The 15,446-nt window shown below is 33.5% G+C and overlaps 1 protein-coding gene across 1 annotated transcript in view; it reads left to right on the top strand.

The window, feature by feature from the left end:
* The window catches only part of LOC140434951 (ADAMTS-like protein 4), a 1,118,363-nt gene extending 1,103,801 nt beyond the window's left edge, over positions 1-14,562 (top strand). Inside the window, exon 14 of the mRNA XM_072523593.1 lies at positions 1,564-14,562. Coding sequence (XP_072379694.1) covers positions 1,564-1,685 — 122 coding nt within the window. The 3' untranslated portion in view covers positions 1,686-14,562. The remainder of the gene's footprint in view (positions 1-1,563) is intronic.
* The last annotated feature ends 884 nt before the right edge of the window (positions 14,563-15,446 follow it).

Raw genomic sequence — 15,446 nt, 5'->3', positions numbered from 1 at the left:
TTTTTTCCTGTTTTCTTTCTTATGTATGGATGTGATGTATGCTTGTGTTCATTCCGCAGGTATTTCTTCTCCATTTAGTCCTCTTTCGAACATTCTATGTAGCATGCGGAATAACTTTTCCGTTCCGTTTTTAATTAGTTCGTTTGGTATTCCTCTGGGTCCTTTGGCTTTTTTGTTCTTCAATGTCTTGATTGCTCTCTTAACTTTTGCCAGGCTTATTTCTATCTGGTCGTATGCCCCATTTCCTGCATGTTCTATATTCTCTTCCTGAAATTGGGGACGGTTTTCTGTAAGTAGTTCTACGTAGTATTCTTGCCACTCGTTTTCACTAATTTTGCCGATCTGGGTTTTCTCTGTCTTATTTCGTTGAAGTGCTTTTAATATTCGCCATGATTCTGAATTTCTCGTTCCTCCGATATATCGTTCTATCTCTGTGCATGCTTGTTCCCATCGTTCGTTCTTTTCATTTGTTACTCTTTTCTTTACCTCTCTGTTTTTCGCTCTATATAGGTCTAAGTCTTCCTGTTTTTTGGTGTTTAGGTATTTTATGTGTAGTTTTTTCTTTTCTTTTATGCATTTCAATGTGTCTTCCCTTAATTTGATATTCTGATGGGTGTACCTTTGGTCGTCTTCTCCAAGAGCTTCTAAGGCCGCTGAAATCAGGCAGGTTTTTATGTGTTCATGCATTTCATCTAACGTGTCATATCTGAATTCTTCTAGTTTTTGGTCTAGTCTTCTTTTGTATAAATCTTTTATTGATTCTTCCTGCAATAGATGTAATTTGAGCCTCTTTTCGTTTATTGTCGTTCCCGTTGTAACAATCGATATATGTTTTTGTTTTGTCCAGATATAGGGGAATTCCATCCATGCCACCACAAGTTTGTGATCTGTTCCACACTCTGCCCCTCTTTTCACTCTGGTGTCTTTCACTTTGATCGAGCTTTTGTGGTTCATGATAATGTAGTCTACTACTTACTACTTACGTGTATTATTATAATATATCCACCAATTATATCCTCGCCGATAAATAATCAATTTAACTTTCGTTCTTCTTTTTCTTCGTTTTTTTTGGATTGTCTTTCTGTAGGCAATGCACAACCAGGAATAAATTTCTCAACGCTGTAACACTAAAAAATTTTTTCTTTCACACGTAACGTTAAACTTCAACAATTCCACCGAACAAACACAGTAAAGAGTCGTGCTTTTACATACGTTAACTAAAAATTTACTTTTTTATAAGGATGTTTAAAATAATTTCAAATAAACTTAATATTCTTGGCACAAACTAGCTCGGCGGCATGACCGTCATCGTATCCTCATGACGGCCATGCACCATATCCAATAATCAATTTAACAATTTTGACATAATTCACATAAGATTCTTTTTTCATATACTGAAACATAGGGCAAATATTCGCGAACAGAACAATGCGTAATCAATCGAACATTATCTATTTTTCAGGTGTGATGCAACTGCATTTTTTTGTGTAAATACGTATCCATACTGTTTTTGCCATTTCTAAAATACAATAAATAAGCTTGATAAATTTTTATGTGTTTCAGGATACTGCGTTGACAAAATCCATAAATGCAAATTAGCTGTACAGGCAAGATTGTGTCATTATCCTTACTACGTCACTCACTGTTGTGAATCGTGTCGAAGAGCGCAAGAATCGTTAGAATAAGAAGCTGTGATTGGATAATATGAAAATTGTTTAGGTAGTCAAAAGTACTGAAGAGAGGAAAACTTAGTAATAATACCTAAATATGAACAAATGATTGAGCGAGTGGTATAAAAGTTTTGTGTCTTTTGCATATAAAAGAAACAAGATAGAACATGACAAGAAATGATAAATTATGAAATGATAAATGATGAATGATAAGTATCAATTATTTATCTCAATTATAGTTGTTTTAGCAGGCAGATATTTAAGTACAAAAGGTTTGTGTTTTCTGTGTTTATAATGTCTCCCCCTTTATAATCAACAATATTTTAAGGAACATTGTGATAAATCAACAAAATAAAGGATTATTGACATTATATTGTCAATAAGCCAAGAAAAAAATTAAATTTTATTAAATGATAAAGGCTTTGCTGGGGTGGGCACATATTCAGGAATGTTAGGGAAATAAGTCTTCCACTCACAATCCGTAATAGGTTTTATTAAAGTTAAAAAAGGGAATGGGCTACTGGTTTCGCTGTTTACAAACTTTTACAGCATCTTCAGGTCCTCAAGAAACTAAGTATTAATACAATTATAATTATTCTAAGATAAGAATTATACTGATATCCTTTTGATAAATGATTTTAGCGTCGATTCAGTTGTCTAAATTAAGTTTTGCCCGAACTATCGCAGATCCATCACCGAATTGGTTGACTTGTTAAGTGCTAACGTATAGATCCAGTGGCGATCTTAAGCATCTTACTGTTGCGCACTTTGAGTATTAACCGAAAGTTTCTTTTCTGCCATCCTTAGATTATTAAACAGGTCTCTAGCAGTAGATGGGTCTCAATGAAATTTCGAATAAAAAAAACGTCATTTTTATTTTGCAACCTTTTTTCTGGCTCTTTATACATACCCTACAGTCTTGATAAAACGTGTATACCACGGTGAACCACAAAAGGGCTTGTAGATACATGAAAATAAAATGAAAATATCTATTCACTTTTACTTGTTCAAATCGCACGTGTTTTTTGAGATTTTTTAATACATTATCTTACTCAAAAAAGATTGCCATGTGTTGTTTTAAGTTAGATAATCAATGGTCGTCAATTGCAATACTTAAATATTACTAGGTAGATGGTTGCTATGAATGTCCTGCTCCTATGTGTCATCTCTGTTGAGGTTGGTGACCACTATTCTCTTATATTTCTCTGTCAAGATTTCTTATTGCGACTTATACTTCTTCTTCCATCTATATTTGCCTTCAAGGTCAGTGTAGTTGTTCGTACTCAATGTGGTGATTTATATAACTGAGGTAAGCCGTTTTTCTCATTTTAATAGTGCGGGGTAGTTGTGACTGAGTATTCTTTTTTCTTAAGACACTTCTGCGTTGGTCAAGCCAATTCTTAGATCGGTAGAGCCACATTTCAAACACTTGCACCTTTTTTAAATCTTCCTGCTTCATCGTGCACGTTTTACATTCGTACAGCAGTAAGGATCAAACGTAGCACTTTCGTGTCCAAAGTCTTACCCTTATGTCCAACTTCAAGTAGCATAGAAATAATTTTTTTATGTTACATAACCGGTCCTGCGATTTTAATGCGTCCCCTAATCTCTTTTCGGTAGTCCAGGTAATTGCTAATTTCTCTACCTAGATATATTGTGTATGTTCTTCTCTTCTTAGATATCTGTGGACGTTTTGGAGGTTAGTATCGTCGATAACTATTTTCATGCTATTTTGCATGTAACTTCCACGGTCTAAAACTGAAGTTTTGGTTTTTGAGAAGTTTATCTCTAGCCCCATTCTATCATTCATCCCCATCTCGATTCCGACGGGACATTCATCAGTGTCTTTTGATGTTCTTCCTATTCAGCCGGTACCACAGTGTCGTCTGCGTATCTTAAACTATTAAACACAACTCCTTAATAATATGTTTAATTTAATTCCTTGCATTGTTGCATTTAAAACTTCATAACTGAATGCAATAAATAATAATGTTGTCCGTATGTAGAAACTTTTACTAAAAAGTGATTTTGCAGCCTTATCCTGTGACTGAAGCTACTGTTATTCACAGCGATGTCTTTCTTGTCAAAAATCCACACTTGGTGATTACCATATAGCGATTTTATAAAAATTAGTTACTGCTATTTGTTTGTATTTTAAATTCTATTCCATTATAATTTTCATTATAAAACTAAAGTGACAAATAAAAAACTTTAACTCAATAATTATAAACTGAAGACACAGAATTTTAAAGATTGAATGATGTTTCAATAATAATAAAAAAGTAGTAAACCCTGTTTTGTGTATTTCTTTTTAATCTATGACAACAGATTCATTTTTTTACCCCATCTGTTAAGCAAAAATTAGCTTATATAAGTTAATGGGGTTGCATCTCCAGATATAATTTAAATAGTGTTAGCAGCAACCAGAAGGGTATCAATATTTGGCATTTATTTTATAATTTTGTAATATAGGCAAGTAAAATAAAAGCAAATTATAATGTAATAATTTATAGTTTGTTTGCATGTTTATATACGTGTATAAAACAATTTAATCGGAACCAACCGTAAAATGTTATCTCATGAGTGTTGGAGTATGTCAGATTATATTATACAATATTATATAAATTTTTCCAAACTGTCTAATAATTACGGTGCTTCTGATAAGTTATACCTACTTGGAGAAGAGTAATGGCATAAGTCCTTTTTTTTTTCTTCTTTACGTGTCATAATTATCCAACGTTGACGATCGCCATTGCGATCTTGATCGCATTTGGTATCTGAATCCATTCACGAATATTTTTTAGCCAAGAAACCTGTTTTCTTTCTACACCTCTTTGAACTTCTATTTTCCTATAAGAACTAGTTCTAGTCTTATGTATCGGTTATGAATATCCTTTCCTCCAACATAAGACCAGAACCAAACTTCTAAGTGAATCATTATGAAAAACTTCAATTAATAAATCATCGTCGAGACAAGGTACAAGTCGATGTTGAAGTAATAGTAGATTTCTAGTTAGGTATTTTTATTTTATTTGAGCATAGTTGATTTAGCACTTTTATATGTTTAAATTACACCTTTGCTATGTCGAGTATGTACGTTTATTACGTAGGTAGATCGAGATATGCCCTAAGGAGAGATATGGTTCTATCAACTAAAAACTGCGATATATAATGCGTATAGAGCGTCAAGATGAGTGTCCTACTAAGGACGAAATGTTGTGTGTGAGGACATCGAGGTGAATTTATGCATAGAGCTAGTTGCGATTAAGAGTAATCTATTAAGGGAATGAGTAATAGAGCGTCGAAATAATTGTCCGACTGCGAACTAGAGATTGTCTTATTATAGGAAAAGAACCAGCATTTTATAGAGATTTTAAACTATCTTTTTTATGGTTTAGTAAATTCAAAAGCAATGAAATATTTTACGACCGGTTAATAAAACCTCTTGGTGAGAATAGAACCAAAAAAATGCAGGTGTGTAGTTCGACCACACACCTGCATTTTTTCATGACCATAAAAGGAATTTTGACCTAGATTACTGACACCTAAGATTAGCACTTCGGGTATTACGTAAATAATATAGACAAAAAGCGTTTGATTGCTATATGCAGGTGTGCAAAGGGATCGATTTAAATTGTTTGTTTTGTACCGACACTGTTGCGACGGATTGACCCCTCAGATATGTAAATAATCCCTTTTAGAATAAATATGAAAGGATCTGTAATTTCTGAGTTTACGAAAATTCCACCTTTTTTGCGGTAAAGTAAAAATATTTACAAAGAAATATAGTTCAGAGGCATGTTTATTAAATAAATATGGTATATTTTTTCCGACATTTCCTGTGTTTAACCCTTCTAAGTAATTTCACATTTCTAATGCTTTAATTTGGTTCATGTCTGATACTTTTACGGTCCACACTTCTGTTCCATACAAGAATACGGAGCCACAAATAGCACTTAATCATTCATTGTTTTAGTTTGAAACTAAAATGGTTATAGCACAGAAATTTCTTCATTTTTAGAAAAGTGATTTTGGTCATTGCTATTCGTTTTGTTGCGTTTTATTTCTGTGTCTGGATCTAATTTGGCCATTATGATAGTTTCTAAATATGTATTTTTTGTGATATTTTCAACTTAAACTCCATTTACTTAACGCTCTGCATTGGGATATAGGTTAAAACTAAAAACTAAAAAAAAAATTTTTATTAACATTGATATCAAATTTTTGAATAACTCCTTAGTATCAACCAAAAACAACTTAGTATCTATCAGACTATGTCCTTCCTGAATCTGCTTTTTGTAGTTAAATATTTGAGCAAAATTTTTTTTTTCTTCTTCCTCTTATAAGAAATTCTTCTTGTTCATTGGCGGATTAATGCCTCTATGGAAGGTTGTCACTCCATTTTTCCGCGGTCGTCCGATACTTCTGCCGATTGGTACTTGGTGATTTATCTCTTGCTATTTTGACCACAGGTGTCTTCCTAATTTTGCTGGTGTGGTTATTCTATTTTTTTTTTCTATTTAGCCACAACAGAAAGATTACTGGAAACGACAGAGATGCAAGTGCCAAAACAGAAGAATTACAGGAAATACACTGAGAGGTCGAAAGATAAATGAAGACATTGGAAAAAAATGTAATGTACACTGTATAAACGAATGGACACCAAATAGTAAAATTTTAAGCTAGTATAATAACTTCTCGAAAGTTCAGGAGAGTGGTGAACAATTTTAAGCATTTTTGTCAAATTAGATCGCTACTATAACATCTTCTTAAGGTGCCTTCTCCATTACTGAAGGTTGGATATAACTACAGCAAATTGCTTCCTATCTTGAGCTGTTCTTAGTATCAAATGTGTGTCCATGCCTGTCCAGTCTCCAACATTCTTCAACCAGGAGCATTTTCTTCTACCTGGACCTCTTCTTTCTTCCACTTTCCTTTTCATTATAAGTCGTAGGAAGTTATATTTTTCTCCTCTGTAAATATGTCCTAGATAACTCGTTTTTCTGTTTTTTACAATATTTAGGAGTTCTCTCTCAGTACCCATTCTTCTTAGCACCTCGTTGTTGGTCACGTGCTTTGTCCAGGAGATCTTCAGCATCCTTCGAAAACCCACATCTCAAAGGCTTCTATACGCCTCATACTTGTAATTCCGAGAGTCCATGTTTCCACTCCGTATAGCAATATGGAATAAATAAACGTTTTTACAAATTGGTATCGGATATCCAACGATAACATAAAGGAACGATTTTGTAATAACATTATTGAATAGTATTCACTTTATGTAAAATAACCTGTAAAGAATATTTTGGTCTACTAAACCAGTTTCTATTCTACAATAACAAATGCCAAGTTATAGGCATCTAATACTTAAAGTAAAGTAAAGTTCGTGTAACTTTCTGGCCTCTAGTGTTGGGGTTTTGCGGTCTAGCGCCCCTAACAAGACAATGACCACTTAACGTACCCTTTGAAGCACGGTGGCAGCTCAGTTAAATTAAAAATTGAAAATTTTGTCATTGACCGACACATTCATTTAGTTACTCAGTGTATATGTATATAGATGTGCAAACATAATCCAATCGAATGTGCATTTCAGTATCACAATAGAATAAAATACTCCAGTTTATGTTAATAGATGTCTGTGATTTGTTTGTTTATTAAATTAACTTTAGTATTAGGACAGGGTGAGAAATGGATTTTTACCAATTTTTATAAACGAATTCTTACAATGACTACTAAGGAAAATATATATTTTATTGTTATCTTCTATAATGTATTCAAATTATTTTCATAATGCAATTTTAAATTCTTATATGTAGGCTATATGTGGACAGCACAATTTTGGTAGCCAAGAAGGTAGTGAACACGTAAACCTAAATAATTGATAACTTTGGCAAGAAAATCAAGCGGAATATAATAAAATAATATTACTAAATAAGATATAACCCGAATAATAATAAAGATTGCCATAATGATCGCCAACATTCGTAACGGATAGGCACATCAAGAAGAAGAAGAAGATATAACCCGAACTTCGACCTAAAAAAAAATTATAAATATTGTCGTAGCAAAAATAGTAAAAATAAAAAAAGAAACTAAACAGATAGCGATCACTTAAGAAGAATCACCAAGAAGACAATACGGAGTGGGAGTAGAAATAGGACTACTTAAGAACAAAATGAAGCAGCAGTCAATAATAAAAGGAATAGAAAAGAAGCAACTTAACTTGTTTATATATCTGGTAAAAATGTAGAAATATATTTAAAAATAGAATGTAGAATTTCAAAACTATACTAAAATGGGAAATGGAAAAAAGTGGGAAAAGGAACATAAGAGAAACTATGTAAAAATCTGGAGAGATCAAGAGAATTTACTTACTTTAATCTTTTTAAATTTTTTTCTTTGTTCTTACTGTCTTTATTAAATTATCTTTTTTGGTGGTTTTTGTATTAATGTTGATTGGTTTTTCCCTCTTCTTTGTCAAGAATTCTTTTAACTAAGTGACTTTAAGAATCTACAGAAGCGAATATCTGTCTTTAAATATACCAAAATTATTCTAATAGGTTTTGTTCTCAGAATTTTTTAGTGCTGGTATTTACAGCTTATAAAAACGACAGAAATCGGTTTAGTCTTTTAATCAATTTCTTTGAAATTTCATACAATATGTTCAAGATAATTTATATCCTTAATACTAAAACATATTTTATTACAGTTTTCAGCTCCATTTTTCTCTCTCCAATGGCACTACAGCCCAAATCGAGCCTTGGCCTCCTTCAACTATTCCTCCAATCTTGCCGGTCCCGCGCCAATCTTCCCCAGGTTCTCACGTATAGCAAATTTTGCGCATCCACTGCCTCTTCACCCTCCCACCTTTTCCTTGGCCTCCTTTTTGATCTTGCGCTCTGCATTTAACTATGCAGGGCTCTTTTTGGTAATCCTGTCTCCATTCTCACTACATGACTAGCCCATCAAAGTCTCTGAAGTTTAGCGAATTCGGAGATCGGTGCCTCTTTGAACAGTTGGTAAAGTTCATGGTTGTACCTAGATCTCCATACACCGTTTTCGTTAATAGGGGTAAATATCTTCCTAATTTCGTTCGAAGACTTCCAGCTTTCGTTTTGTGTCTTCTATCATCACTCATGTCTCGCATCCATAACATACCATTGGTTTGATAATAGTCTTGTAGACCTTGATTTGCGATGTCCAGTGTGTGTTTTTGGAGCGGAACACATGGGCGAGTGAAACGTAAGCTTTGTTTCCCTTTACTATTCTTCTTTGAATTTCTGGCTCTTCTGTTCCATCCGTGTTTAACGTAACTCCCAGATATGTGAAACTTTCTACAGTTTTAATATCGTCCTCTAATTCAACTGTGCGTCTGTTTTCCCTAGCTCTTGCCTGTGTTAGTTTTTTTGTCTTTTGAATATTTATTTCTAGTCCAGTCTCTTCTGTCCCTATTTTTAATTATATAATATATTTAATATATTTAATATATTTCTGCTATCTTCTTTGTTCTGCGAGACATAATGCTAATGGCATCGGCATACGCAGCAATCTGTATTGATTTATTTGTTAGGAGATCACTCTTCCTATATTCAGCTGTCTTATCACATACTCAAGAGTCAGGTTAAATAGTTTCAGTGCCAGCTTGTCTCCTTGTTTTAATTCTTTGACTATTGAAAATTTGTCAATCAGCTCATTTAGTACACCGACAGTTGCTGTTGACTCCATTGTTGAGTCCATTGTTGTTTTTACTAGTCGGATGTATTTTTGGGGATGTTAAAGCTATGCAATATTTGATATAACTTTTGTCTATTAATTAAGTCGTACGCCTGTTTGAAATCTATAAATATATTGGGGATGTCAATGTCGTATTCCCACTATTTGTTTAGAATTTGTTTCACTATGAATAGCTGATCAGTTGTAGATCTTCCTTGTCGATAACCGGTTTGATATTCTCCGACAATATTTTTAGTTCAGCCTTGTTATTCTTCTGAGCTCGTATTGCTTGTTTATATAGCTCCATATAATGTAAATAGCTCTTTCATCGTCGTTGGTTTTATATTTTCTGTGTATCCCTCAATGTGTTACATGTCCATAATATGCTCTTTCTTACGTCCTTAGAGAGTTTGTGAATAGGTTTTCCAGACTGATTTTATTTCTTTCGGATCACTGGAGATTTGTTCGGTGTTTACATCCTTCTCTTAAATTGCGTATATATTTATACGCTTCCCTTATATCGTTGCTTTGGAGATTTTCTTCCATTTTCTATATATTACCGTTCTCATATTTTCTTTTCTCTGTCCGGCATATTTATCGGCCTTCCGTCTTGCATCTTGGTAGCTTGGCTCTTCTTTCTCTGGTTCTTCTATTCATATATTTCTTGTCTTCCTTATTTCTTTTTTGTATGGCCTTTTACACTCGTTGTTGAATCATTCTCTTTTTGTTTGTTTCTTTTTGTGCCTAAGATCTTTCTTGCTATGTCAATTAATTTTGTTTTAATTTCTTCCCAATGTTTTTCGATGTCTAGACTGCCTGTATTTCTCAGTTATTTTTCAGCTACTTTTGTCAAATTCTGCTGTAAACTTAATTTATAATGTTTTGGAAGCATTCGTATTCATTTTATTCTGATTGAAAGTTATTATATTATATGATTGATACAGAACAGAACACACAAATTTTATACTAAGAACAGAAAGGGTATAACATTTTTGTACCAAAATTATAAGTTCATTCCCATCTATTTTTTTGTACAAAAATTGCATTAAACTTTTTTTTCAAACTTTTGTAAATAAATTTACGTTTATAAATATTGGTAGAAATATAATAGCCCACGAAAGTGCGAGATTACTTAAAAAAATTATCGCTTTTACAGCACTGCCGAAAATGTATATATTTCTTTACACAAACCTTTACGTTTTCTTTTTTTGGGTTTAATATTTCATATATTTCTTACTGAGAAATTTAACTTTCTTCCTTAGTTCTTTTTTTAATTATATAGCTGCAAAAAGTTTAGTGTAGATTATAAGTTAATGAGTTAAGCTAAGCGCGCACTGGTTTGGGACGGTAAGGTACGGACAGTACAAACGTACGCTTGGCACATTTCTAGACGGCTTATAACAACTCACCTGAAATGACAGAACATCTCTACCGATTACTGCGCACTCTGCCAGAACAGCTGATGAATCATCGGTACGTTATGTCGGGATGTCCCGAAAATCTTTCTTTCTGACTTTTCTTGGACAACTTAAAGCGCGGATCGTCCTGTCCTGACGGTGCCATTTTTGAAAAATTCCATCCGTACCGTCCCACCGTGCCGTTCCGACTCAGTGCATGCTAAGCTTAAAAAACTTATCACTGATAAACTGGTTATGAATAATATAATGCTGAACTTGAACGACGGAAAATACAGTGAGGTAAAAATATCGAAGAACCGGTTACTTCCAAGATACATGAAATAATCTGAACGATATTTTATTAACAATAAAAACAGGAATATATGTTTTCCGTAGTCCTAATTATTTTTTAATCCCCTTATTTTATGATTGTCTGCACACTACAATTCTCAGATATTTCATTTCAATATTTTCGATCTACTTATGCTTTGACGTGACGTGTTGCGATTTCTATTTTAACCAGCAATATCGTCGTCGTTACTACCAAATAGATTTTAAATCGACTGCTGAAGATTTTTCCTAACCGTGTATCTATCTAACCAACCAGAAACATCTATATTTTTCCATAGGTTTCATCCTCTTTCCTGTATCGTTACTTTCTTCTAGAATATTATTCATTCTGCTTCAGCATGTTTTTTTGTCATCTGGCCACCTAAAATTTGATCGTCCTCTTTTTCATTTTATAATTCCATGTTGTCCAATGGTTAAATATTTTCTTCCATTTATCATTTTTTTTTTTTTCTTTAGACCAAGTAGACAGTGACACTTAGAGCAATTGGATCTATCTCAAAGATAAGATAATCGAAGCTGCAAAAGACTGTGAGGAAGCGGTTTCCACGGGCCGTAAGCCGTGGATATCCGATAATACGTGAACTGTGATTCAACGTAGAAAAAAACATAAAACTAGAAACGGAACAAACGATGAATGCAGAGCGTTATCGAAAGAAATCAGAAAACAGTGCCGCAAAGACAAAGCTGATTACATCTCTCAAATATGCAGAGATATGGAGGAACATGGCTGTCGAAATAAACAGAGGGATTTATTTCAGAAAATCAAACTCCTTACCAGAGAATTTAAATCTCAAACGTGGTCTTTAATAGATAATAAAGGTAATCTAAAGACCGATACTGACGAAATATTGGAAACATGGCGGAACTACTGTGGACAGTTACATAAAAATAACGAGGTACCAGCAGAAAATCAATGGCTCTCTGACTACACTAAAGAAATCCCCAGGCATTGATTCAATACCAGGTGAAATACTATAATTACTAGGTAACAAAGAATTACATACCATCCATTTTATCTGTGTCGCTGTTTGGAATTCGAGAAAATGGCCATCTGATTGGGGTACCTCAATTTATTTTCCGCTACACAAAAAAGGAACTACTACCAGATGTGAATTCTAAGGATATCATGGACAGACAAGATAACCAACGAGACCGTATTACGAAGAGTGGGCAAAGAAAGAGAGGTGATGTATACCATTAAAAGGAGAAAGTTGGAATATCTCGGACATATAATGAGAAACAGCACTAAATACAGATTACTGAAGGTAATCCTACAGGGTAAAGTATTCGGAAAGCGAGGAATTGGGAGAAGGAGAATATCATGGTTGAAGAACCTGAGGAAATGGTTCTCCACAACAACAACGAATCTATTTAAAGCATCAGTCAATAAAATAATTATAGCCAGAATGATTGCCAATATTCGGAACGAATAGGCACTGAAAGAAGAAGAAGAACCAGATGTGAAAACTACCGCACATGGTCAATAATAACACATGCTAGTAAAATCTTGTTGCTTATCATCAAAAACAGATTAATGATTATATACTTCCTTAACTACCAAATTGATGTGTAAGCTGGATAAATCTGTGGTCCATTTTAATGGAAATGGGCACACCAATGCACCTGGTGACACTTATTAAAAATCTGTACCAGTCCAATATAGCAGCAGTATGACTAGATCAGAAGTTCTCAAACCAATTCAAGACTGAGAGAGGTGTTAGACAAGAATGCGTATTGTCACCTGACTTATTCAACATTTATGGTGAACATTTCATGAGGATGGCTTTAGATGAATGGGCCAGTGGAGTAACAGTGGCTGGTAGGAAAATCTCCAATTTACGATTTGCTGATGATACTACACTTATAGCAGTAAATGAGCAAGAAATGTTTAATCTCCTGTGAAGAGTTAAGTACGAAAGCAATAAAGTTCGTCTGAAAATCAATAAAGCTAAGACAAAAATAATGGTGGTCGACAGATTCCACACTATTCGACTGACAGTGGATAGTGGACTGATAGTGGACGGTTTTGTCTATCTCGGGTCTAGTATAACTAACGATGGTAACTGTGAAGCAGAAGTTCTTAGACGTATTGGTATGGCAAAAAATACGATGAGTTGCCTAACTAAAGTTTGCAAAGGCAGATCTATCTCTCAAAATATTAAGATGAGACTGATGAAAGTCCTTATATTCTCAATATTTCTACACGGGGCAGAGACTTGGACTCTTCGCAGACACGAGCGCCAAAAAATTGATGCCTTTGAGATGTGGTGCTGGAGAAGAATGCTGCGCATACCTTAGACAGCTCATAGGATAAACGTTTCCATTCTAAACCAACTCGAGATTAAAAAAAACTGTCCAAACTGCAATTTTTCGGTCACGTGTTTCGCGGAGGTGACGATAGTTTGGAGAGATTAATTGTTTCTGGAAACGTTCCGGGGAGAAGATCAAGAGAACGATCACCAACTAGATGGTCCGAATAAATTAAGAATTCAGCTGGAAACTCATTCAGCGAAGCTCTCAGAGCAGCTGAAGATAGAGACCAATGGAGAAAAATTGTTAGAAATATTGGAAGAAATCACGATCCCTAGTAATGGGGAAATGACAAGAGAGAGAGATCGTTTTTCTGTCTTATGTATACTGAGTAAATTTTCATTCAAATGTTGCTACTTGAGTTGAAACATCATTTACTTGGGTAGCTTTAGTTGAGCTGGGTATTTATTTTTAACTGTTTTTGCATATGGGACGCTCTACTGGTACTCTCAATAACTTTTGAGCATATCATTTGATAAATAGTATTTCAAATCATTTCTACTCTTTCCTTGTTATCTGCTATGATAGTATTATTGTCGGCGTATCGTAGATTATTTCTAATATAATTTCAATTTCATTTCAATTTTTCTTGATTTCAATAAATTTTTATTCCACTGTGTAAGTTGAAAAATATATGTTACAGTTGGTATTAACAGCAGTGTGGGGGGTGGATACATTCCTCTTTCGTGCCTGCATTTATTTCCACTGTCTCTGTATGCAGACTGTTGGTAATATTTAATTCTACCTTTCTATAATGATACAAGTTCTGTATTTCTAGCTCAAAAAGTAATCATTCAGCAATTAAATTGCATCTAATTTGATGTGAGTATTTACATAAAAACTAAAAATTGTACAAATTTTTAATTGCGTATTTATAAAGGTTTGTTTAAAGAATTTTGAAAACTATTTATTTAAACAATGTTTTGGTTGTCCAGCGATTAAGGTATATTCGACTTTGCACTTGCCAAACGTTAATAAATAACTGGATTTCCATTTTGTTTATTGCCACACCATAAAGTATAAGGATTAAGTGTAATGTAGAGATTAAGAATCTAAGTATTACTCTTAGTTTATGTATTTATTAGTCAATAAAATATCTAATAAAACTTTTCTCTAATATATTCTTTTGGTATTTTTTATAAAAAAAAAACACCTATAACCTATCCTGCGTCCTTGGTCTATTCAAATAAAAATTTTATCACGCTGCCATATTTTACAAACGAACGAGGACAGAAAGATTTGATGATCTTTTTATTTAAAGAAAAGCTTTTAAACCAATGGAAAAAACTATTTTTTTTAATTGTAATTTATAAATTTTAATGCATTCAACATTTCAAATTTAGATTTCATATTCTAGAGTAGCTAGGCTTTTGACATATGATCGCACAGAGTTCTTCACACTTTCTTTTTATCAGTGCCCTGTTTATTTCTAATACATGTAATAGATTACCCACAATAAAAGTATGTCCGTAATTATTCCTCGGAGAAAAGTAACATAAACGATATTTTTTAATAATGTCTACTGTTGTAATGTGATATACCAGATTTTTCCGAATTTCTTCTAAAGTTTTTGTTCTTTTGAGTTTTTTGTGTACTTAGGTACTTGTATGGTACTTAAGTATAATACACTATTCATACAATATTTTTGGTAAATTAAACTATGTATTTAAATTGGAAACCATATCAACCATATGCCTCAAAGGGAAAATATTTGACCAATGTGTGTTGCCTGTACTCACTTATAGAGCGGAAACATTAACACTTACAAAAAAGGTAGTGGACAAGATTCACCTGAAGAGAGCTATGGATCGCTAGATTATTGGGCGTCTCTCTCAGAGTCATAATCAAAAAAAGAAAAAAAACAATACTTGGGTCATGTGTTGAGAGGTGAAAGATATGAATTACTCCAAATCATATTGGAAGGTAAAGTGCAGGGTAAAAGATCAATTGGAAGAAGATCATCCTCAAAAATCTTTCGTGCAGCAGTTTCCAAAGCTACAATTGC

The sequence above is a fragment of the Diabrotica undecimpunctata genome, chromosome 2 (genome assembly GCF_040954645.1).
Source record: "Diabrotica undecimpunctata isolate CICGRU chromosome 2, icDiaUnde3, whole genome shotgun sequence".
In the NCBI taxonomy this organism is placed as follows: domain Eukaryota; kingdom Metazoa; phylum Arthropoda; class Insecta; order Coleoptera; family Chrysomelidae; genus Diabrotica; species Diabrotica undecimpunctata.
The sequence above is the reverse complement of the archived record's forward strand: the minus strand, read 5'-3'. Positions and strand labels throughout refer to the sequence as shown.